This window comes from Phalaenopsis equestris, unplaced genomic scaffold (assembly GCF_001263595.1).
Source record: "Phalaenopsis equestris unplaced genomic scaffold, ASM126359v1 Scaffold000503, whole genome shotgun sequence".
NCBI lineage: Eukaryota > Viridiplantae > Streptophyta > Magnoliopsida > Asparagales > Orchidaceae > Phalaenopsis > Phalaenopsis equestris.
The window spans coordinates 204212-228817 of record NW_018164943.1 but is presented as its reverse complement, the minus strand read 5'-3'; the positions used below and the strand labels follow the sequence as shown (position 1 = coordinate 228817).

The 24606-nt window shown below is 33.0% G+C and overlaps 1 protein-coding gene across 1 annotated transcript; it reads left to right on the top strand.

Moving 5' to 3' along the window:
* Window positions 1-1810: 1810 nt before the first annotated feature.
* LOC110028186 (transcription factor bHLH128) lies at window positions 1811-22986 on the top strand. Its single transcript, XM_020729930.1, has 6 exons — window positions 1811-2391; window positions 9135-9451; window positions 9657-9788; window positions 10879-10944; window positions 11280-11348; window positions 22630-22986. Exons 1-6 carry the CDS (start codon window positions 1884-1886, stop codon window positions 22684-22686), a joined length of 1149 nt encoding a protein of 382 aa, XP_020585589.1. The 5' UTR covers window positions 1811-1883; the 3' UTR covers window positions 22687-22986.
* The last annotated feature ends 1620 nt before the right edge of the window (window positions 22987-24606 follow it).

The following is a 24606-nucleotide window of genomic DNA, read 5'->3' as shown; positions in this document are numbered from 1 at the left end:
ATAATGGAAAAGACTCTTTAAGAGGGAAAACACAATGACTCAAATTCAACCTAAGAGATAAATGAGTTAGCTAGATCAGGAAAGTAAGTATGTGGACTCACAATTATCCTGAGTGCTAACCAAGATGAAGGATACCATGGATAGCCTTACTTCGCTTTTCTAAGATGGATTTAGCAGAAACTTGAATACATTAGGTCGAAAAACATAGAGACTCATATTCAACCTAAGATGTAAACAAGGTGACTAGCTTAGATTGGGCTTGGCTTCCAATAAGGGCTATTACAAGAACATGATAAAAAAGAAATAATTAAAATTTAGATTTTTTGTATGTAAATCCATTTTTATGTTCTAGAATAACTTTTTAAAATTTGGAGATATGCATTGGCTGAAAATTTTATAATAAATTTATATATAAGTTAAAACTATGAAAGTGATTAGCACATTCATTCATTAAGGGCCACCCACCTGTCACTTCAATATATTTCTCTCCTTATTTCTTTTGAATTTTGGTCAATATAATTCCTTTAAAGAGAGTTGCTGTAAAATAAAAATTTTGTTATCGAATAAAATATTTTGAGTGAATTTTTGCTTTCTTTTTGCATGATGTTTGATGACTTCAAGTGCTTATTTTTTCTTATGCGAGAATAAATATTTGTATTTTTTCAAGTTAGTCTCTACTCCTCCTTAATAGTTGCTCTAAGCTTTTTAGCACTCTTCATCCACTTCATGAACAAGTTCTATGAACAATGAATCAACAATCGAAATCTCACAATCATTTAAAACTCCCGAGCTCCTTATAGCTCTTAGCCAAGCTACAAGACACTAAGAACCGTTAGTAAGCCCATCCAATCCTATCACATACTCTAAATCTTAAGGGCACGTCCTAAGCTAACCATTCATAATCATTTATAATCTTTTTCTCAGCCCAAAATATTTTTTGCAATGAAATCTTCTAAATCAATCCAAACTAACCTAATTTATACTAGTATTGGTATTCATGCCATCATATCATACTAAATCGTTCCATATTTTACAAAAAAAAAAAAACTCAAACTATCATATTTAGATGCTAAAGATTCATGTCATTTTCTATGTTGTAATCTCATCAAAAGGCTACCAACCATCATCACTCTTTGTACTTTTTAGAGCATTTTAATATCATCTAAATCGAGCATATTCAAAATATATGTTGTGTGGCAAGACCATCATATGTGACTTTTTCTCGATCTTACATTGCGATTGCAACTTGTTTACTTGAGACTCACATGTGATGCTAGCCGTTTTCACTTGTGTCATCGAAACATGTCCATTCCTGCACCATTATTGTAGGTTTGCACATAGCGCCAACCATCCCTATGATCTATATCTCTACACATAACATTGTTGATTCCTGTTGATCTCATGAAATTATTTTCATCGTCATTGCAAGATCTACAATACTACTTGCATCGGTCTATTGTAGTGCCTTAGATTAGTCTAATTTTTTTTTAATTTAATTCATTTTACTTTGAAACAAATTTAAAATATAACCTAAATTCTTTTTTTATCAATTAGTATTTTAAATATATATTATATATATTTTTTAAAAAAATTGAAGATATTTATAAAAAAGTACACGTCCAGAGCCCACCCAGATACCAAACCCAGCAGTTCCCACAATGCAAATAGTAAACATGACCTTCTCCTGTCGTCACGACTTTCGTAGGTCCAATTTCATGGTCCCAAATCCAAGGCCGCAAGGATTTCCTCAACCGAACGTTTACCCAATCGCAGCTTGACAATGCCACTTCTTGTTCCCACCAAAACCAAAATGCTCCACCTTTTCCCCTTCGTCTCTACCTCTCAAAAAAATAATACTCTACTCACTCTCTCTGCTCCGAGCTATGAGCCAATCCCACTCCACCAACGGCGGCGTCAGCAATCGAACGCCTCCTCCGATGAACGCCGCCGTTCACCGTGCAGCGGGTCAACCAGGTCTCACGAGGTATGGTTCAGCCCCGGGTTCGCTCCTCGCTAGGGTAACCGAGTCGGTAATATCCGGCGCCGGAGATGGGGGTTTTCGTACAACAATCGGATCGGAAAGCCAGATGAGCAGATTCTTTCCTCGAGAGTCTCCGTGTCTTGCATCGGATTCCGGCTGTCAGGCACCCGCTGCTGGAGGCGTGGCCTTGGGTGAGGTTGAGATTCAGCGAAGTGGAGGCGGAGGGAACCAGGCGAGCATGGGGCATAGGCAGCCATTTGACCTAGGGGGTGATGCTTCTGCGAGGGATTTTGTTTCGGCGGCTGCGGCTGTGGCTGCTGCTGCGGGGGAGGCTAGGGCTGGGGATTCGCATCTAATGCGGCAACATAGCTCCCCTGCTGGATTCTTCTCGCATCTAATGGTGGATACTGGTAAGTAATTTCTCTCGTTCTTATCGTATCGGTAAATAAAAAAGATGCATAACATTTCAAATGATTTTATAGAAACTATGAAAGAGCTAGTTTTTCCTATGTATTCCTCTTCAATTGAACTTTTTAGTTCTGGAGATAAAAAACTTGACTGTTTAGTTTGGGAAACAATCTGATTGGGCATGATTGAGCTGTTTATGGGCCAAGCAGAGGACAACGTGTGATTTATTTTATTTATTTATTTATTTTTTTGACAGTTGAAGGCGCCTTCTTAGATTGTAAGTAGTATTTTTCAAGTTCTTACCAATCCAATATAGCACATCATTTAGATTTTAAGTAGTATTTGTAAATGTTATCAAGATGGGGATAGCCTCATACATTTTCTTGATTTAGCTCATCATTTATTATGCCTTAATTAAATTAAACTTAAATAAATTTAATAAAAATATCAGATAAATATAATCCGCTATCCATTGCATACTTTTAATATTCTCTCTTATGATGATAATAACTATGAATGTCTAATGATTTAGTTGGGTTTGTTTGATAATTTAGTTTTATTGAAAATAGCACATGACTCGTGAACTCAAGGATGTGTGTAGGAAAATAGGCTCATCCTGATATAAATTGAATTAAGATATCTTGACATAAATTTTTTTCTCTTGCTATACCTTTTTCTACTTTTTTTTGTGGTAATTTGAGTCATTGCAGGTAATTTGTAGCTATTCATTCGCGTAATTATTTGATTTCTAATTATAATAATTAAAGAATTTGGAATTAATTTAACGATTATGATTTCATTATATAATTATATTATGCTAAGATAATTAGATAAATTAGGTAACTATATTGAATGCAATTAATCCTGTACATTGATTTATCGAGGGGAGCTTATGTGGATTAATTGAAGTACCAAACACTTCTTATTCTGTCAATTATATGATAATTAGGCTATCATTTATTAGTTAATTAAAATACATTAATTTATTGATTGTGGGATTTTTTTCAAATAACAAATTGATAATCATTATTCTTGATTGCACCATTCGGGTCAATTCGGGTTGACCCTAGTCAAGGCAAGCCTTCTTGACCCAGTTAAGTGTAGGATTGTTCAATCACCTTCGTGCTTACGACATGGTATGTTCTAGGCTTTTAAATGTTTATATAGATTTTGAAGATTCGGTTGAAAGTAACAAAACACGCCGACTGAATTATAATAGGCCATGGTTTTACACAAGCTCGTTATAAATCCTTATATCCTAGAGAGTTCGAGAGCATGACCATTAATTAAGCTGGCAATTGATGTCTCTAGTTTTCTCCATCCAGGCTTCATTGCCAATTCCAACTCAACTCGATTCCACCTTTTTCTAGGGGAGGGGTTGACTTCATGACCACCAGGTGCTCACTGGTTGTTGGTCATTTGATCCGCTTGCGCCATGGCTTAGAGTTGCTCTACATATTTCAATAACCCCTTCTCCAACGTGCAAGGAATAGTCACAACCATTATGATGCATTCAACATCAAGGCCTCTAAACTCCCTTTTCTAATACTACAAGAGACATCTTTGTCTTTTACATTGTACTGCCCCCTTATCTAAATTTGGTTGTATTCCATGCCCCCTTATCTAAATTTGGTTGTATTCCATGTCTAAAGCTACTGGAATATGTTTCTTTTGGCCTGAACCTTTTTTTTTTCAAGTTAGCACATAAAAATTTCATCTCTTCCATACTCTCTTATTTCAAATTATGTGTGAGATCTTTATTCAAAGCTAAGATATTAAGCCCTTTCTACTAGTATGAATATAATGGGATTTTATTTTATAATTATAGTATGATAAGATAATTAGATAAATTAGGTAATTAAATCGATTGCAATTAATCCAATACTTTGATTTATAGAGGGGAGCTTATGTAGATTAATTGACGTACCAACACTTCTTATTCTATCAATTATATGATAATTAGACTATTGTTTATTAGTTAATAAAAATACAGTAAATAATTGATTGCGGGATTTTTTGGCAAATAGCAAATTGATAATCATTATTCTTGATTACACCTGCTCGGCTTGACCCTAGTCAAGACAAGCCTTTTTGGCCCACTCAAAGGTAGGATTGTTCAATCACCTCTGCGCTTACGGGATGGTGTGATATAGGCTTTTAAATGGTCATATAGAGCTTGAGGATTTTGTTGAAAGTACAAAAACCTCTGATTCAATTATAATAGGCCGTGATTTTACGCAAGATCGTTATAAATCCCTGTATCCTGGAGAGTTTTAAAGCACGACCATTAATTAAGGTGTCACTTGATGTCTCCAATTTTGCGCCGTCCAAGCTTCATTGTTAATTCCAACTCAACTCGATACCACCTTTTTCTTGGTGAGGGGTTGACTTCATGACCACCAGGTGCTCAATGACTATTGGTCACTTAGTTCGCTTTCCCCAAGGCCTCATATTTCAATCTCCTCCGCTCCAATCAACAAGGATTATTGATGACCATTATGAAATGCCTTCAACATCAATGCTTCTCTAAACTCTCTTTTCTACCACTATTAGAGACATCCTTCATAATTTAAGTCTTTTACATTTTACTGACACCTTATTCAAATTCAGTTTTATTCCATGTCTAAAGCTGCTAGAATATGTTTCACTTGGGCCACACCTTACCTCTTTTTTGTTTTTTTTTCCATTTTTCACATAAATTTCATCTCTCCCATGCTCTCATATTTCAAATTCTGTGTAAAAGCTTTATTCAAAGTTAAGATATTAAGCTCTTTCTACTAGTTTAAATATTATGGTGGAAAGTATTTTGATGCCATTTGTGTGAAATAATTCTCACATTTTGAGGATGGAATAATTGTTAATAACCCTTATAATTTGGAAGACTTACAACAATATAGCTCTAATTCTAACTCTAACTACTTAAGGAATGTGTTAGGTTCAGAACAATCAGACCCTTGGTTAAAATTTTGCAATATATTACGTAATATTAGGCACATCTTAAGGCTCGCCTTAACATTTTTATAAAAAAATTGCAATAAGGCATGACGTGCCTCAGCGTTTTTTATAAAAAAATCGCAATGAGGTTTATGCCCCATTATCTCATCCTAAGGCTAGGAGTACGCCTCACCCAAACTGAGGTGCACATTGCTTATAAAAGTGCCTCAAATTTTTTAGGCTATTCATATTTTTTTTAAAACAAAATTAAAAGTGGTATCAATATATCTCATTTATTAACCTTCACATTTCATATACTAAATAACAAGAAATAAAAGAGAAGGGAATTTATAAGATTTTATGCAGTTAAAATTTTAATTTTCAACGTATTTATTATTTTAATTAATATTTATGTTGATGATTATTCGTTAAAAAATTAGAAAATAAGTGGGATTAAAGATAATAAAGAATGGAGGAATATAGATATGACTAAGGATAATACACAAAATAAACAATTCATTAAGCCGATAATTCTAATGAAAATCAATTCTGCAATGAGAGTAATAAGGACTTAAAATTAAAAATTAAAATGTTGATGATTTATTATATTCTTGTTTATGTGAGGGTAGTATCAGAGAGAAAGATTAATGTGAAATTTTTCTTGGTTGTTTTGTTTGGATGTTATATAATTATATTTTAATATTGGAGTGTACTTTGATAATTTATTATTTATATTTTTGTTTTCTAATTTGATGTTAGGATATCAACGTGTTATTTCTAATGTTACACAAATTATTATTTTCTTATTCAACTAGAATGTTGTTATATTACTTTTTCATGTGTCAATAAATTAGAATATTAATATATTATTTCTTATTTCACAATTTATAGTTTATACAATATTTATTAATTTGTGTAATTTTTTAAATTTGAGGCTTACGTCTCGCATCACAAATGAGAAACGTCTCAATATCCAATTGTGCTATTTTAAACATTAAATCAGACTTTTGTGATCTATCTCTAGAAGATTGTGTCTGATGCATGGAAAAAACTTATGCTGAAAAACCTTCATCTTTTACATGAATCTTGCCAACCATATTTATTGTTGTGCAAACAGTTGGTTTGGCATGATTGGTTGAAAATTTTTGTCAATCAATTAAATCAAATGAAATGACAGACAACATCAAATTGACCAAATAAGATATAAATTCGAACTAAATTGATTCAAAATATAGTTCAGTTTATTCAGTTTGGTTTTAATTTAAACAAATTTTGAAATTTTAACAAAGATATGTGCACTCAGTCAATTTGGATTGATTGATTGATGGATGGATTTTTTAAAATAATTGCTTGATGGATTTACTTTTACTGTAATATAATTCGGATTTTTGGTTTAACTGAAATTTCTGGTTTTTTTCAAACCGAGCTAATAACCTAAATCTAGATAACTCTTAAATTGGAATGAAAAACTGAATTGTGATTTCATCAACCGAATCAAATCAACCAAGTATATTCTGTTTGGTTTGATTTTTCAATTTAAACCAATTAATCATCATTTAGTGGCATTCACAATGTAGCTTCGCACCATCAGGTTTAAGTTTGCCTTCTATTACCATCATAACACTTTCAACTTATTATCACCCACGATGATGAAAATTTTATCTTTATTGTGATTATATCCCTTGAAATGACATTTATGATGAGCCTGGATGCCTAGCCCGTGAAAGGATTCTTCTTAGGGGACGATCTTTAAACTGCTCCCCATGAGACTTCTAGGAGACCTTATAACTTACTGATGTCATCCTCAGACGTTTCATATACGTGGGGTTTAAGTTGCTGATAATTGATTCATGATGGCTCTTTTGACCATCATGAAGCTGATGACCATTCCATGGCCATCATACAAATTCAATATGCTCTGATGTGATCCTCGATCGGGTTTTTCTAGTTGCTTATGATTTAACTGCCTCTAACATGAAAATGCCATCATCTTTTTGCCAAACTGGTTAGGGCTTTCTCTGTTAATTTATCTCGAATTGGAGAATTGTAAGTTACCTCTCCCCTCCCACCTATCAAAAAATCTACATAACAAAGGGAATTTCTTTATGGACTAATTCCAGAGGTTCTCTACCGAGGCACATCGAATTCTAAGTGTCAATTCCGAGTTTTTATTTATTTAGTTATTTATTTATTTTTATTTTTTTTGGGGGAGCTCTTCAACCTGGTCCATTCTACTCAACATTGATGAGAGACAGTTCACAGATATGTTGGCTTATTCATTGCATTAAGTCCCAAATAACAACATAGGTAGTGATTGAGATATAGGGTTTGCAAGGTACCTAGGTGTCTTTTTTCCAAATGACGTATGTATTAAATCTCCCTCACCTGTTTTTTTTTTTTTTTTTGCTCCAACATGCTAAATTTTTTTTACTTGCAGTGAATGTATGCAAAATCTTCATCTTTTTCTTATGCACCGCATTAGGCAAAATTTAGGGATTATCTGAGTATTTTTGGCATTCCCAGTACATTAACATAATTCGTTTTGGAAAATTGGCGACAATTGAATACTTTTCATTGCATGTGAGAGATCCCAAGGCATATCCTTGTGACTGCGAGTGAGCTCCTTTTGTCAATTAGATAGAGCATTTGATCAAGCTGAATTATGAAATCGATATTGAGGTGAGCATTTATTTATTTATTATTAAGAGAGCTTGAGCTTGAATCAAGTTTTAAAGTTTTGTTCAAGCTTTTTATCAATTTGTTTATCAATTTTGAGTTATAATTGAGCATTAATGTGTCTAACTAATTATATATTTGATGTTAATGACTTAAACATATAATCTTAATTCTTGAGATGATTGGTCTTTTAAAATTTAATCAAAATGACTTAAACATATAATCTTATTTCTTGACATAATTGGTCTTATAGAATTTAATCAAATGTAACATCATTCACTAAGTATTATTTATGTTGTTTGGTGAAGTTCTACTATTAATTTAAAAATATTTTAATCCATATAAATATTTATTTATTTAATATCTTTATTATTTTTATACCTCTATTAAGATACATAATTTTTATAAAGTGCATGAGATATATGAAAATTGACATAATAATATAGAATAAATCATAAAATAAACAATGAATATCTTCACAAATATAAATGAATAATTTGTCACTGCTCCAACTTGTTCATTTATATGATGAGCTTTTTTAAAATTTTGTTCTAGTTTTTTTTTAATTATATAAATAATGAAGCATAAAGGAGTCTTATATGAATAAATATGATTTATTGATCGATTGCACTAATTCACTTATCACACTACATATTGAAACCACCCAACTCCTTTAAAGTCTGCCACTATAAATTAACTTTATCAAAGCTTCCAAGCGAAGATCTAATTTTATTTTATTCCTTTGCAAGGCTTCAAATAGAAAGGAATGGAAGAAGTTTCTTTTTTTTTTTCTGAGATTGCATGCCATATGCAAGGACTATTGGGGGCTGGGCCTTTGCAAAGCTGCAATTGGTGGTGATCTGCGAGCCATAACATCTCCCAATTTATATTTAAAGTGTCTTTAAAAGGATTTCTAAATGGCGTTATTCTGAAAAAGAAAAAAAAAATAAATTCTGGTATTAATTTTTGAAAGTTTGCTTAATTTCTCTAGTAGTAGGCATCATATACAATGTGAGTATTGAAGCAAATGCAGTATCCCAATCTATGTTTTATTTTCTTAGCTGGATAATTAATCCGCTTCCTTTCTTTAATTATCTTCATGGACTGCAAAGGAATGCTTTATCAAATTGAGCAGGTTTTGCTGCTACAAGTGGAACAAGAAGTTACTTCCAGCCAGGCAATGAGAACACCAATGTGCTGACGGGTAGAAGGCTGAAGTCCCAATTAAGCTTCTCAAGGCAAGATGCCGTGTCTCAGATCTCTGAAATTAGTATCCTTGAGATGGGAGAGAGCTCCGATGAGGCAGGGGGCAATGTTGATCAATCTTACGTGCCCAGCAGTTACCCTATCAGCTCATGGGATGAGACCAACTCCATAGTTTTCAGTACTTCGAATAAGCATTCCAGAGATAATGGAGACATTATTAGCACTCTCAATAATATTGATTCCCCGGTAACTTCTCTGCCGGTCTTTGTTTTTACTTTTAGGATTTGGCTTTCCTTTCTAAATTATATCACTAAATAAAGGCTCTTTGGGATTTTTTTTTTACCTGGTCATTCTGATTTCCCTTCCGTCTTCTAGTAGTAGTAGTAGCTGTTGTTGTTTTGTTTCACATGACTGATGTGAACTTTAATTTGTTGGCATGTTAAATTTTCAGTATGGCCTTCCTGGTACATCAGTAGATATGTCTGTTGTTGATAAGCTCCTTCAAATTCAACAAGATTCCGTCCCCTTCAAAGTTCGGGCAAAGCGCGGTTGTGCTACACATCCCAGGAGTATAGCTGAAAGGGTTAGACTATGCTTGTTAAAGAAGCACTTTACTAGCCTCTGCTATTTTTGTATCTTTTGTTTTTCTACATGCATGTGCCTATAACACGTGCAGACAATTTGCTGACTAATAATAATTTACAAATACTGCGCGTATAAAAGTTCTCATAATTCATTATTAGGATGTTCCTATTGAACCTTGTAGTCATCTCAACACCATTGTTTGAAGCTTACTTTTGAATCTTATTCTATATCGACAGCTGATTGGCAGACATTCATCATGAATTTTGTTACTCTGCCTCATCTTCCATTATGCTTGTTGTCTATGCTAATGCTTTTTGTGTTGCTGATCCTACTTATGAAAATCCATTATTAGGTTTTGTTTATTCCTTACTCTATTTTATTTTTTCTTGGATACCTCTTTAATTTCATCGTGAGTGAGAAGCAAGCGTGGATATCGAGCTCTTGCGGACTTGGTGAGGGCTTTGACTTCAATTGTTACTGATTTAGGTAGTTTTTTTCGATGATCCATCTATTGTTCATTTTGATTAATCATTCTGCTGTTCACATTATTCAGAATGATAACTACCATGACCATATTTTGCACATTAAGACAGGTTGCAATTTGATTCGTGGTGAGATTGCTTGTTTTATTTTTTGTTTTCGGTGTATTGCTTTACGGGATCAGCCATCTAATATCTTAACTGAATCTCATCATCCTTTAGGATGCTCTCAAGAACCATATATCAAAATCCAATTATGCTGATGGCTTATATACTTCATTGAATCTGCAAGGGTGTGTGTGTGTGAACTATATCTATCTATCTATCTATCTATCTATATATATTTGCAGAGAGAGAGAGAGAGAGAGAGAGAGAGAGAGAGAGAGAGAGAGAGAGAGAGAGAGAGAGAGAGAGAGAGAGAGAGAGAGAGAGAGAGAGAGAGAGAGAGAGAGAGAGAGAGAGAGAGAGAGAGAGAGAGAGAGAGAGATTTTTAATGAATTTATTTCTCTCGCTCTCTCTCTCTCTCTCTCTCTCATATTATTTTGTTTGCAACACATGACAAATTTGTATTTCACATCTATTCTTGATTGTTTCTTCATTTCTTTCTAGGAGAGGAGAACTAGAATCAGTGAAAAATTGAGGAAATTGCAAGAAATTGTGCCCAACATGGACAAGGTATAGAGGAAGAAAGTTGCAACTTTCGAACTCCTGACTCAATTTTCTCATACTTTTGTTTCCCGTATTAATTTGGATATTAGAGGAGGCACTCTGCACTTACATTTCAGCGATGGATTTTCGCTTTTTAAACATTTTCTTATGTGGCCAATTTCATAAGTCTATCAAATCTATCATCGAGCTCTTAACTAGCGTTGACTGCAAAAATAGAGGAGCCTTGTCCGCTAAATTCAAACCATATTCATTATTTTAGCATGGTTACTTTGTATACGGCAACAAAATGTTGGATTCTATATATGTACAGACCCTAAAAATGCATATGCTCATTTGTTCAGCAAACGAGTACAGCAGACATGTTGGATTTAGCCGTTCAACACATCAAAGGGCTGCAGAGCCAGATTCAGGTACTTAACTTTAAGTGGCCAATGCCAACTTCTTATTCCATGCCTTTCTTTGTTCATTTTCTTGAAGCCTCTTTTTATTAGTTCTTTTTGTTTTTAAGCATTCATTAATGCAAGTTTTTTTATTTCTGGCGTGAAAATTGAAATACTGCTGTATGCATTATCTAATTATTATTGAGAATTAGATTTAAGGTTGCAGTGCACATTTTGTGCATGATTTGCTTAAACTAGGGAGTCTACTTTTCTTGCATATTGACATAAATCTGCTAGCAAAATGATGCAAGAAACTTTAACCTCTATCACGTTATGAAGGCGCTAAATTGAAGTCATAAAGATAATTTCTTTGCAAATGCACGGATAAAACTAAGTACATCAACCCTCATAAAGATAATTTCTTTGCAAATGCACGGATAAAACTAAGTACATCAACCCTCCTTGGACTCTATATTAAGAACCCGTAGCTAGATTCACCTTTTTTAGAAGGTTTTAGTATGTTTGCAATAAAGATAATAATAATATGAGATGAACATAGGACCAACTTCTTTGGAGAACAATTCTTTAAAGGAACATATTTGTCATGTCAAGAATTGTCAACTAGTTATGATGAAAAATATGAGTAACATATGTAGGACCAGATTGTCCACAGTTGGTGCTCTCTCTCTCTATGCACACTTTTTGTGAGTAAAAATTTCATGCATGAACCGCACACAATATATCTTTTTATTATCTTTTTCCTTCTATGCAGTGTAATATCTGATAACTTATGTAGGGTGTAATTTGCACAAATCTTTTAAGACGTCAACTTCGATGACAGGTTGTTCTGAACATATACGGACCCACCTGTGTGCATACATGCATTTTAAAGTCTCAATTGCTATAAAATGGTCGTTTCAATACTAAGCATAAGATGCCTTAGGAACTACAACTTTATTTGGCAACTTTATATTGAAAAGAGATATATTTTGTGGAATAAAGAGAGCTTACCTAATCACATACCTCAATAAGAGAACTTGCCTTCTCATCCAGAGTATGTTTAGTGCCAGGGATGTTGCCCTGAGTAGATTCCAGGTTCTGTAAAGAGGCAGTGAGCTCCAGAGTGGGAGCACACAGAGGGTGAGAAGAGGTTCTGGTTGTCTGGTAGGTGGTTGGTCCAGAGGTACAGAAAGCTCCTTGGATATGGTGGTTGGAGAAATATCCACAAGAGTCAGATGAAGAACAGTGTCCAAGAAATCTAACTCTCCCTCACATGAGGCAGTGATGGGAAAGTATGGAAAACTTTCAAAGAATGAGATATCAACACTCACATAGAGTTTATTTGTACCAGTAGCCTTTTTTAGTGGCATAGTATCCGAGGAAGACACATTTTATTGATCTTGGATCAAGTTTACTACGAGTAGATACAGCTTTCCAAATAAATGCTGTGCACTTGAAAGTTTTGGGGTGAAGAACCGATTGGTAGGGAAACATGACATCAAGATGGCTAATGGAGTTCTGAAGTTGTGAATTTATGTAGGGACTCTATTGATGAGATAAGTGGTAGTAAACACACCATCATTCCAAAATTTTTTTGATACATTAAATTGAAACATAATGAAACGAACCACTTTGAGAAGGTCGCCGTTTTTTTTCTCGGCTATTCCATTTTGTTGAAGAGTGTATGTACATGAGCTATGATGGAGGACGACTTTATTTGCCAAGATTTCACCTAATATAAAGTTTAAAAATTCACAATCATTGTCAGTTTGAAGTACTTGAATTGATGTTTTGACTTGTGTCAAAGATGAAGGAGTGAAGTTTTTGAAGGTGAAGCAGTTTTAGATTTATATTATAAGATATAGACCCACAGTTTTGAGTGTGACCATCAATTAATGTGAGGAACCACCGTTTATTAGTATAGTTGGGAGTGCAGATGTGGATAACTGAAAAATGAGCGGAAGGTGTGTGGGAGGGGTGGATATGAAACACGATGATGTTTAGCTAATTGACAAATCTCATATTTGAAGCTAACAATGTTTTTATTAGTAAACATAATCTCATATTTGAAGCTAACAATGTTTTTATTAGTAAACATAATCTCATATTTGAAGCTAACAATGTTTTTATTAGTAAACATCAATGAATACGATTGTTTTAAATATTGAGAACTAGGAAGACTCAAATGACAATATAACAACATAATATGTCATTCGGTGGATCTAGAAAAAATGCAACTACTGGAAGACATGTTCTCGTTCTCCGTATCTTGCTCTTGGAAGAAGCAGAACCCAACTATCCTCTTAGTAGCTCCAATCATCTTTCCCGAACGAAGTTCCTGAAATCAACACTAAGACAACGAAAAACTGCATGGAGGCAGGGCATAAGAAGGGGTTGGCGGTAGGGGAGAAGTGCCGGAAATCTACAGGAGAGGGGGGGTGTGCAGAGATGAGGTGCCGTAAAAAGAAAATTGCAGGAAATGAGGGGCTACGAAATCTGCAGGAGACCTGTCAGAAAGCTGCAGGTTAGATCCTATGTAGTGTTGACTGCAAGTTAGATGCCCCGATGGCGGCTAGTGTTAAATCCTAGGATATGATACCATGTAGAAATTTGAGAATAGAGCAGGATACTTTCATCGATAGGAAAAATGTTATAAATACATATTACAAGACCCAAATAAAAGAAAAGACATAAATTCATAAATAAACCAACTAGGAAATACAGAAATATGAAAACATAAAATAAAGGAAGCAAATAAAAGTTAATAGTAGCCGCAACAATAATTAGCTTAATAATTCTAATATATAGGCTTGAATTGATATATATATAAAGTCTAATTATTAGGTTAATTACTTCTGCAGCTACTATTAATTTTTATTGTTATATAAGCCTAATTATTAGGTTAATTACGTCTGCAGCTACTATTAATTTTTATAGTTTGAGTTAGGTCTAAAGTTAAAATTAGTTATCTTTATTGAATGTAGGAATTTTGAATGAGAAGATAAGATAATTAGTGGATACAATGATTAGAGTAGAAATATTTGTTAGTTGTTTTCAAGAAACTAAATTTTAAGGATAAAATTCTAAGGGACATAGCAAACTTTTTGAGCTAATATGTTGGAAATGCTAGCAATAGAAATTAGCCAAGCATAATAGTGGTTAGAGAGTTGAAAGATGAAATTCTTCCGGCGAATAAAGTTACTGACAATCTAATAACTATTAATATGATTAAGGAAGATTTTATCAATTTCTTTAATGTTTATGTACATTAAGTTGGATTAGAAAATAGTCTTCAATTTTTTAAAGAAATTGACAAACTATTTACTGAATGCATAAGAAAGAATAGTTGTTGAGTATGATTTGAAGACATATTATAGTAGAATTGACTATGAGATGACTATACGATAGGTATTGCATAAGAGATGAAATTTTTTGTTAAAATCAATTTTATGTGCGATAAGATGAATAGTTCCATTTAGAGGATTGAAGTAAAATTTTATAGAGTAGAAATAGATTGCATATCAGTAAGGTGACATAGTGCTGGAGTGAAGAACTTAAAAAAAAAAATTCTACGAAATATTTTTTAGAGAGGCAAAAAATGAATACTTTTTAGGCTTCTAATTTTCTTAAGAAAATTAAAGGTTCTGCCATATGAGGGGATATAAGCAAAGTAAAAGGTACATCTTGTGATGATTTATAAAATCTGCTAGGCTCCAAAGGAGAAAAGGAGAAAATATATCAAACAAAAGATAATAAATTTAATGAATTAATGCTTTAAATGCATTAGAATAGAAGATGATAAAATCTTTGTTAGAAATTAAGACAAGTAAAGATGAAAATGCTAGTTTGAGAAAATATTACATGAGTTATGAGGAAGAAATCATTATGGAAGAGCATAATGAATAAAATAATGGATTGTATGTAAATTGAATCAAATTAGTGAAGTAGGGTTTGCTTAAACAATATGTATAATGCTAAAGTGGTCAGTTTCATATAAGTTCTTCTTGAGATCCAGAGAGTTATGGTTGATATTGCAATAGTTTGATTAAGAAAAAATTTCAATGAATTTTTTAAGACGGTGATGCTAAGTGATTAGAAAGAAATTTTGTGTCTAGTATTTAAGAATAAAGGGGATATTCATTGTTGTGATACATAGAAAGGATTCAAATGTATTAGTCTTACAGTTCACAATATGGAAGAATGTAATGGAGTAGAGGCTTGAAAAAGAAACATGTTAATAGAAAGGATTCAGATGTATTAGTCTTACAGTTCACAATATGGAAGAAGGTAATGGAGTAGAGGCTTGAAAAAGAAACATGTTAGTATTAGAGGACGAATTTATTGTGACGCTTGAAAGCTCAACCATGAAAGGTTCTTCATATGGCTTAGTTGATATGAAGAAAGCTTATGCTCAGGTAACGTGAAAAGTGCTTTTGTGTGTGTTGCAAAAAAATAAATAAAAATTTATGCATCAAAGGTATATTAGGGTACTAAGATATATATACTGGAGCATTGACTAATAGTGCTTTTGTGTGTGTTGCAAAAAAATAAATAAAAATTTATGCATCAAAGGTATATTAGGGTACTAAGATATATATATTGGAGCATTGACTAATATTAAAAATAGGGGCATTTACATGCATATAACACATTTTTTTTACATTTACATACCTAAAACCCAAACTTTATATTTACATGCATAACACAAATAATATCATTATTATTATTTTTGTAAAAGTGAAATACACTTTTTTATGCATAGGTTTATAACATGAAAGTGTTATAAATGTAATAAATCTCTTATGCATGAGAAATTGTGTGGTACGTATTCAAATTTTCTTTAAAAGTACTTCTATAGTAATGAATTAATTTTATAATTATAGTAGAATTACATAAATAATTAGCTTTATAACATGAAAGTGTTATAAATGTAATAAATCTTTTATGCATAAGAAATTGTGTGGTACGTATTCAAATTTTCCTTAAAAGTACTTCTATAGTAATGAATTAATTTTCTAATTATAGTAGAATTACATAAATAATTAGGATTATGTTATTATTTTTTTTAATATGGCTATGAAGATACATATTACATTTAAATAAAGTTGTTTTGGTTTATGCATTTTGTCGCTAGATGCTTTTAATTAGTGAAGCATGTTTAAATAAATGAAATATCATGAAAATATAAATTATATTTAGAAGATAATAGTGCAAAGATTTAGTATTTGACATGTAATTTTTTTGGTTTTATATTAAAATGGAATCTTTGTAAGATCTTAGTTTATTTTCTTGTTGAAAAAGCTAGTAATTCTCGGTTGTCCATATGGATTAAGAAACACTATTATTAGAATTTGATATATAAAATGAGCATAGGGATTAAATATTTATAATCTATTATACGGAAGGAGGATATGGATGAGAATGTCATTTTTAAGATTAAGATCGAGTAGCTAAGATGGAGAAAGGTCTCATGAGTGCTATGTGGTAAGTGATTATTTAGAGACAGTGCTTGTTATTTCTTCTCTGCACTCAAGGATTGCTAGGTTCAAGTTCGGCTTCGGCTTTGGCTTCTTCTTCGGCCTCAGTTCTACTTCAAGGCAGTGCACACTTTTCTTCGCACTCAAGGCTCGTCGACAAATCTCACTACTGTTGAATCTGCAGTTTTCCTTTTATTCTTGGAATTTCTGGCTCTTAATTTTCTTTGGTTTTAGGTTGATTAATTTTGATCAACAACTTTCTTGATAATCAAATTGTGAGTGACAATTCTGTTAGAATGTTTTCTGAGAAAACAAAAGTTTTAGCTATCAGATTTATGAGAAATTATCCAACATGAGAATTTCAGTTCAAGATGATTTTGAAGGGGAATGAGCTTTGGGGTCATATTGTTAGTGACAATTCTGTTAGAATGTCTTCTGAGAAAACACATGAAATCTTAGCTATCAGATTTATGAGAAATTATGCAGAATAAGAATTTCAGTTCAAGTTGATTTTGAAGGGGAATGAGCTTTGAGGTCATATTGATGGGTCTTCTCCAGCATCTACAGAGCCGAAAGATCTTGGGAGGCAAATGATAATTGGACCGTTTCTTGGATTTTGGGATCTATTGAGGTTCATATGGTGAGCAATTTACGATCATTTGGTTCACCTAAAGAAATGTGGAAATACTTGAAGCGCGTCTGCAATCAAGATAATATTGCAAGACGTTTTCAATTAGAACTTGATGAGTAATTATAATCAAGGTAATCTCTCAATTGAACAATATTATTGTGGCTTTCTTAATTTATGGAGCGAATATTAGAGCGAATATTATGGTATTATCTATGCTAAGGTGTCAAAGGAGAATTTAGCTAGCCTTCAGGCTATTCATAAAGTTAGTCGTCGTGATTGGTCGTCGTGACAATTTTTGATGAAAGCTCAGACCTGAATTTGAAATTGCTCGGGCTGGGTTGCTAAATAGAAATATGGTTCCTTGTTTGGATGTATGTTTTGGAGAATTACTGTGCGAAGAACAAAGATTTGCGACACAAGCTACTATCGGTGCAGTTGGTGGATCATTTGAAATCGTTAATGTTGCCTATGCTGCTTAGACCCGAGGAAAGGGAACAAAACAGTGTTACAGCTGCAAAGAATTCGGTCATATTGCCCGCCATTGTAGTAAGAAATTCTGTAAATATTGCAAGCAAAACGAATATATTATTGAGTGTCATACACAGACTCAAAACCGCAAACCACAAACCTTTCATGTTACGATATCCAACTCTCACAGTCTTGGTTTAACATCTGCAATTGCTGACAATAATCAATCTGTTCTCACACCAGATATGGTTCAACAGATGATTCTCTGTCTTTTCTGCTCTTGGTCTTCAAAGGAAATGTAAGGTTGTTACTTCACTTCATTCTCCTTGGTCTGTTGATCCCGACATCATAAATCATATGACTGACACATCTGATTTATTGCATAATCAACGCCCGTATACTGGTACTCAATATATTTAGGTTGCTGATGGAAATAATATTCCAATTGCGACAATTGGTGATATTAACTCCTATTTCTAACATTTCTTGGTTTCTTCTAAATTATTTACTAGCTTACTTTCTGTTGGTCAAATGGTGGATAATAACTTTGATTTACACTTTTCTCGGGATGGTTGTATTGTGCAGAATCAGATGTCGGGGAAGGTGATAGCGAATGGGTCTAAAGTAGGCATGTTATTTCCATTACAAATTATCGTTCCTCAGACTTTGTCATTAGCTTCTTGTGTTGTTGAAAATAAGGTCGGCTTCTGGCATAGACGATGAGGTCATTCAAATAATATTGCTTTGAATCATTTCTCAAAGTGGTGTTTTTGGTTCAACAGATAAAAGTTTATTAGTTGGCTATTCTTCTTATAAACTAGGCAAAAGTAAGATGTTGCCTTTTTCTATTTTGGGTAGTCGCATCGATAAATATTTTGGCATTATTCATAATGATATTTGGGGAATTACATTAGTTATTTTACATGATCAGTATAAATATTTTGTGGCATTTATTGACAATTACAGTCGATTCACATGGATCTATTTTTTGCATTTCAAAGCAGAAGTGTTTACCATGTTTCAAACCTTTGTGACATATTGAAACTCAGTTCTACACTTGTATTAAAATCTTACGGTCCGACAAAGATGGTGAATATATGTCTCATAAGTTTCAAACATTTTCCATAACAAGGGTATTGTTTCATAACATTCATGTTCTTATACACCTCAGTAGAATGGAGTTGTCGAACGAAAAAAACCGACATCTATTGGATATGATGCGCACATTGTTGTTAGAATTTTTTGTTCCAGCTAAGTTTTCGACTGAAGCTTTATCTACTACAGTTTATCTGATTAAGTGTTTGTCATCTCAAAAATTGAAGTTTGATTTTCTTCACTATCGAATTTTTGTAAACATTCTAATTATCATATGCTACATACTTTCAGATGTGTTTATTTTGTTCATTTATCTGCTCATAAACATCATAAGTTGTCAGCTCAGTCTGTTTGATGTGCCTTTACGAGTTACAATACTATTCATAAAGGTTTTGTGTGTTATGATTCAATTAATAATCGATGACATATCTCGATGACATATCTCTCGAGATGTGACTCGAGATGTGATTTTCTTTGAATCTGAATTCTATTTTCAGCATCATTTTTCGACATCTGATACTGTTGTACTTCCTTACTTTAATAACTCTTCTTGTGATAAACGGTTCAAGCTTGGTCTTGTTTATACAAGACGCCTGCCCTCTTCATCTCCTGTCCTTTCCTACTCTGCTCCTGAAAATACTCCAATGATTCTTCGATGATCAACTCGGCACATTCATCATCCACTCCAATGATTCTTCGACGATCAACTCGGCACATTCATCATCCAGATGGATATGGCTATTCTACAATTTTAACTAATACTATTTTTCCTACCTCTTATTCTCAGGTTGCTAAACAAACTTGTTAGATAAATTCCATGCAGGAGGAATTTCAAGCACTTCAAGACAATCACTCTTGGGATATTGTTTCATGTCATGTAGGTGTTAAACCCATTGGTTGTAAATGAGTTTTTTCTCTTAAGCTCCGATTTGATAGTTCTCTTGACAGATACAAGGCAAAATTGGTAGCTCTTGGCAATCGACAAGAATATGACATTGATTATGAAGAGACCTTTGCACTTGTGGCTAAGATGACAATTGTCTTGCTTGTTTTATCTATTACTGCATCTAAAGGAATTTCAAGCACTTCAAGACAATCACCCTTGGGATATTGTTTCATGTCATGTAGGTGTTAAACCCATTGGTTGTAAATGGGTTTTTTCTCTTAAGCTCCGATTTGATAGTTCTCTTGACAAATACAAGGCAAAATTGATAGCTCTTGACAATTGACAGGAATATGTGATTGATTATGAAGAGACCTTTGCACCTGTTGCTAAGATGACAATTGTCCGGCTTGTTCTATCTATTGCAGCATCTAAAGGTTGGTTCTAAGGGCAGATGGATGTTAAGAATGCATTTTTGCATAAGGACCTCAAGGAAAATATCAATATAACTCCTCTAGGCTTGTTATCTACACCCTCACATGACATTTGTAAGCTCAATTGGTTTTTATATGGTTTGAAACAGGCTCCACGGGCCTGGTTTGAAAAGTTTCACAATACTTTTTCTAGCTACTCTTTTATTCAAAGCCAATATGATTCTTCATTATTTCTTCGCAAGACTGAGAAGGGAATTGTTTTGTTATTATTCTATGTTGATGATATTGTCATCACAGGATCTGATACTCAATTGATGTCTCAGTTACGTGAACGTCTTCAGAGTTATTTTCATATGAAGGATTTGAGGTATTAAACTTATTTCTTAGGTCTTGAGGTTTACTCTTCTCCCACTGGTATGTTTCAGCATTAACATAACTAAAGAACTCATTGCTTTGGCTGGTCTCCAAGAGGGTCATCCTGTTGAGACTCCTTTGAAAGTGAATGTTAAATAACAACGAAATGATGATGAATTTCTATCTAATTCATCTTTGTATCGACAACTTGTTGGGAGATTCAATTATCTGACTATTACATCGTCTTCAGAGTTCTTTTCATATGAAGGATTTGAGGTATTAAACTTATTTCTTAGGTCTTGAGGTTTACTCTTCTCCCACTGGTATGTTTCAGCATTAACATAACTAAAGAACTCATTGCTTTGGCTGGTCTCCAAGAGGGTCATCCTGTTGAGACTCCTTTGAAAGTGAATGTTAAATAACAACGAAATGATGATGAATTTCTATTTAATTCATTTTTGTATCGACAACTTGTTGGGAGATTCAATTATCTGACTATTACATGTCCTGATATTTCATTTGTTGTGCAACAAGTTAGTTAATTTATGCAGACACCTACACATCTTCATTTAGCTACAGTTCGCAAATTTTTAGAAATTTGAAAGGGACTTCTCATCATGGTTTGTTCTTCTCTGTGGAATCACTTATTCGCATAACAACTTATAGTGATGTTGATTGGGTTGGTTGTTCTGATACACGTCGATCTATTACTAATTGGTGTATGTTTTTCGGCGACTCTTTAATTTCTTGGAAGAATAATAAACAATATCGAGTGTCCAATTCTTCTACTGAGTCTAGATATTGTGATATGTCCTCTGTTTGTTCTGAGATCATTTGGCTTCGGGGATTGTTGGCTGAGCTTGGTTTTGCCTCAACTTGAGTCTACTCCTCTTTATACAAATAATACTGGTGCTATCTAGATTACTGTTAATCTTGTCTTACATGAGCGCGTAAAACACATTGAAGTGGATTATCTTTCTATTTGAGAAGCTCATAATAATGGTGTTATTTCTCTTCCTCACATCTCTTTCGATTTTCAAACGGTTGATATATTTACTAAGGCTCTTTCTTAGCAACGTCATCAATTTCTTGTTGGCAAATTGATGTTTTTTTATGAATTAGCATCAATTTGAGGTGGGATATCAATCAAGAATAATAGAAAATAGATAGCTAATTAGGAGTTTCCTATAATTAGGAGCTTCCTTATTTAAATTGTTTTCAATTTTTCTCTCCCGATTTACCTCTCTTGTTAATTGTACATAATTAGATTACCTAAAATAGATTGTACAGATTGTTCCTATAATTAGGAGCTTCCTTATTTAAATTATTTAAATTGTTTTCAATTTTTCTCTCCTGATTTACCTCTCTTGTTAATTGTACATAATTAGGTTACCTAAAATAGATTGTACAGATTGTTAATTATGGAAAATGAAAGCAAAGGAAAAAGGCATTCAACCAATTTATTCAAAAGATTGTCACAACTAAGATGATTTTGTTCTATGGATCTAAGTGTTTGGCAATAATTAAGTCATCTTTTATTGCAAATGTTGAGGAATGTTTATATTAAAGGGATTTTAACATTAGCTTCTATTAAAGATAAGAAAGTGGAAACTAGATGTAGATTTTTTGAGTAATACGATATAAAATGCACTTCCATGTCTGGTGGACTAGAAAGGAAATGGTGGATCAAAGTTGATAGGATTATCAATTGTGCAAAAGAAGAAATCACAAATTGTGTTTAGAATCTCATATAACACTCAAAAAGAATGAATAGAAATGGGTTCTCTTTTTTTTTCCCCTTGTTTTTTTTTTTTAATAAACAAGCTTTTGATCATAATTTGAGAATGGAGTACTACCCCTGAAATGTAGCGCTGGAGAAGAAAATGAAGAAATTTAACCCTCGAGAGCAAAATGAAGGAAGATTCTATTTCCTTTAATTTGATAAAATTATTTTGGGTTTTCTCCGCAGATTCTTAAACAGGATCAAGCAAGTTGCACATGCATAAGCAATGTTGAGAACTCATGAATCAGGAATCTTAACATTCTCTTCCTCAATAAATGTTTCATGGCCTCTTACTTTCAGAAGGATACACATTCTATTATGGTTTGTTTTGTGGCAGTTTATTGGAAATAATTCCTCAAGCATCAGAGAGCGAAATTTGTAAATTTGTATGATCGAATTAGATTTGCAATATCTAATTTTGTGATGTAATTTTCACATTTAGCCACAGTTCTTGATTGATTTGTGTTATACAGTATCGATCAGTCAAGGATTTGCATTGCAATATTACAATTCAGAACATTTATGTATTTATTTTAACTCGCACACACTTCTCTATGTGCTATAAGCTGTTGTCTGCACAAATATTATTGATTATCGATTAGCTTCTAAAGTATGAGTTTTTGTCTTGCTAAATTAGCAAAATTAAGACTCATAACATTATTATAATCATCATTATTCTTTATCTGATTTTAATATCATTGTTGATTAGAATTTTTGTTCTTATTGGTATTTTATTGATAGAGCATTGACTTACATACCACACAATTATTATATATTACATATCTAACATTTAGACTTTCATATTTACTTACATGCCGCACAAATCTTTGACATTATATTAAAAATAACACTATTACTAGCTTTTTAAAAGTGAAATACATCTTTCTATTTTTATATTTTACCATTTGTATGTAAATTTTCTTTTATTGATTTTGGGTATTGTGGTGGTGGCAGCGAATGATAGGTGGGGTACAATTGCTCCTGGTTTTCAAAAAAACGGCTATTTACATGCATACCACGCAATTCATTTTTATTTACATATCTAACACCTAAACTTTGTTTTTTTACATTTATACCACCCAAATGCACCATATCATGCATAGGAAAAGTTTTATATATGTAAAAATTGAAGTTTAGATATGTATGTAAATCTTCCTTCAAAAAATTGCTCAGTTCTCACTCTTTCAGAAAATGGTGAATATGAAAGTCGTACTGTATTTCTACTTGGTATTCCAATCTTTGTTTGCTCGGTAATTTTGTTTCAGTGCTGCTTGTTTGCTGCAAAGTCAGTGCAGAATATACAGAATGTATATGAAAGTGTGAGTGGGGATTTTGTTTCAGCATCGTTCAGAACTGTATTCCTATTTGGTATCCTAATTCTTTCTCAGGTTACACTGCTGGTTAATTTATTTTAATCCAAAAGCTTAAGACTTGAAAATGAGGGTTAATCATTTGCCATCTAAATGTTAGCATTAGTTTTATTTATTTGATGTGTGATTAATTCAATATCCCCATAAGCCTTGACAGATTATTTTATGCGTGGTCACTTCATATCTGCTCTGGCTCCCTAATATGTTCTGTTTTGCATGTATCAGATAATATGTGAAATGAATATATTTGTGATAGGGTTGTTGTAGCCCCAATGGCGAACAAGAATAGAAAGAGTTGTTATATGGGTTGGTCACATTAAACGTTGACCATCTAATGTTTCAATTAAGAGAATAGATGCTTTAGATTATGACTTATGTGGCATACCTAAAAAAATTTGGGCATATTGTAACTGCTGGTTAATTTATTTTAATCCAAAAGCTTAAGACTTGAAAATGAGGGTTAATCATTTGCCATCTTAATGTTAGCATTAGTTTTATTTATTTGATGTGTGATTAATTCAATATCCCCATAAGCCTTGACAGATTATCTTATGCGTGGTCACTTCATATCTGCTCTGGCTCCCTAGTTGAAACATTTTAAACCTCTAATATGTTCTGTTTTGCATGAATCAGATAATATGTGAAATGAATATATTTGTGAGAGGGTTGTTGTAGCTCCAATGGCGAACAAGAATAGAAAGAGTTGTTAGATGGTTTGGTCATATTAAAGGTTGACCATCTAATGTTTCAATTAAGAGAATAGATGTTTTAGATTCTAACTTATGCGGCAGAC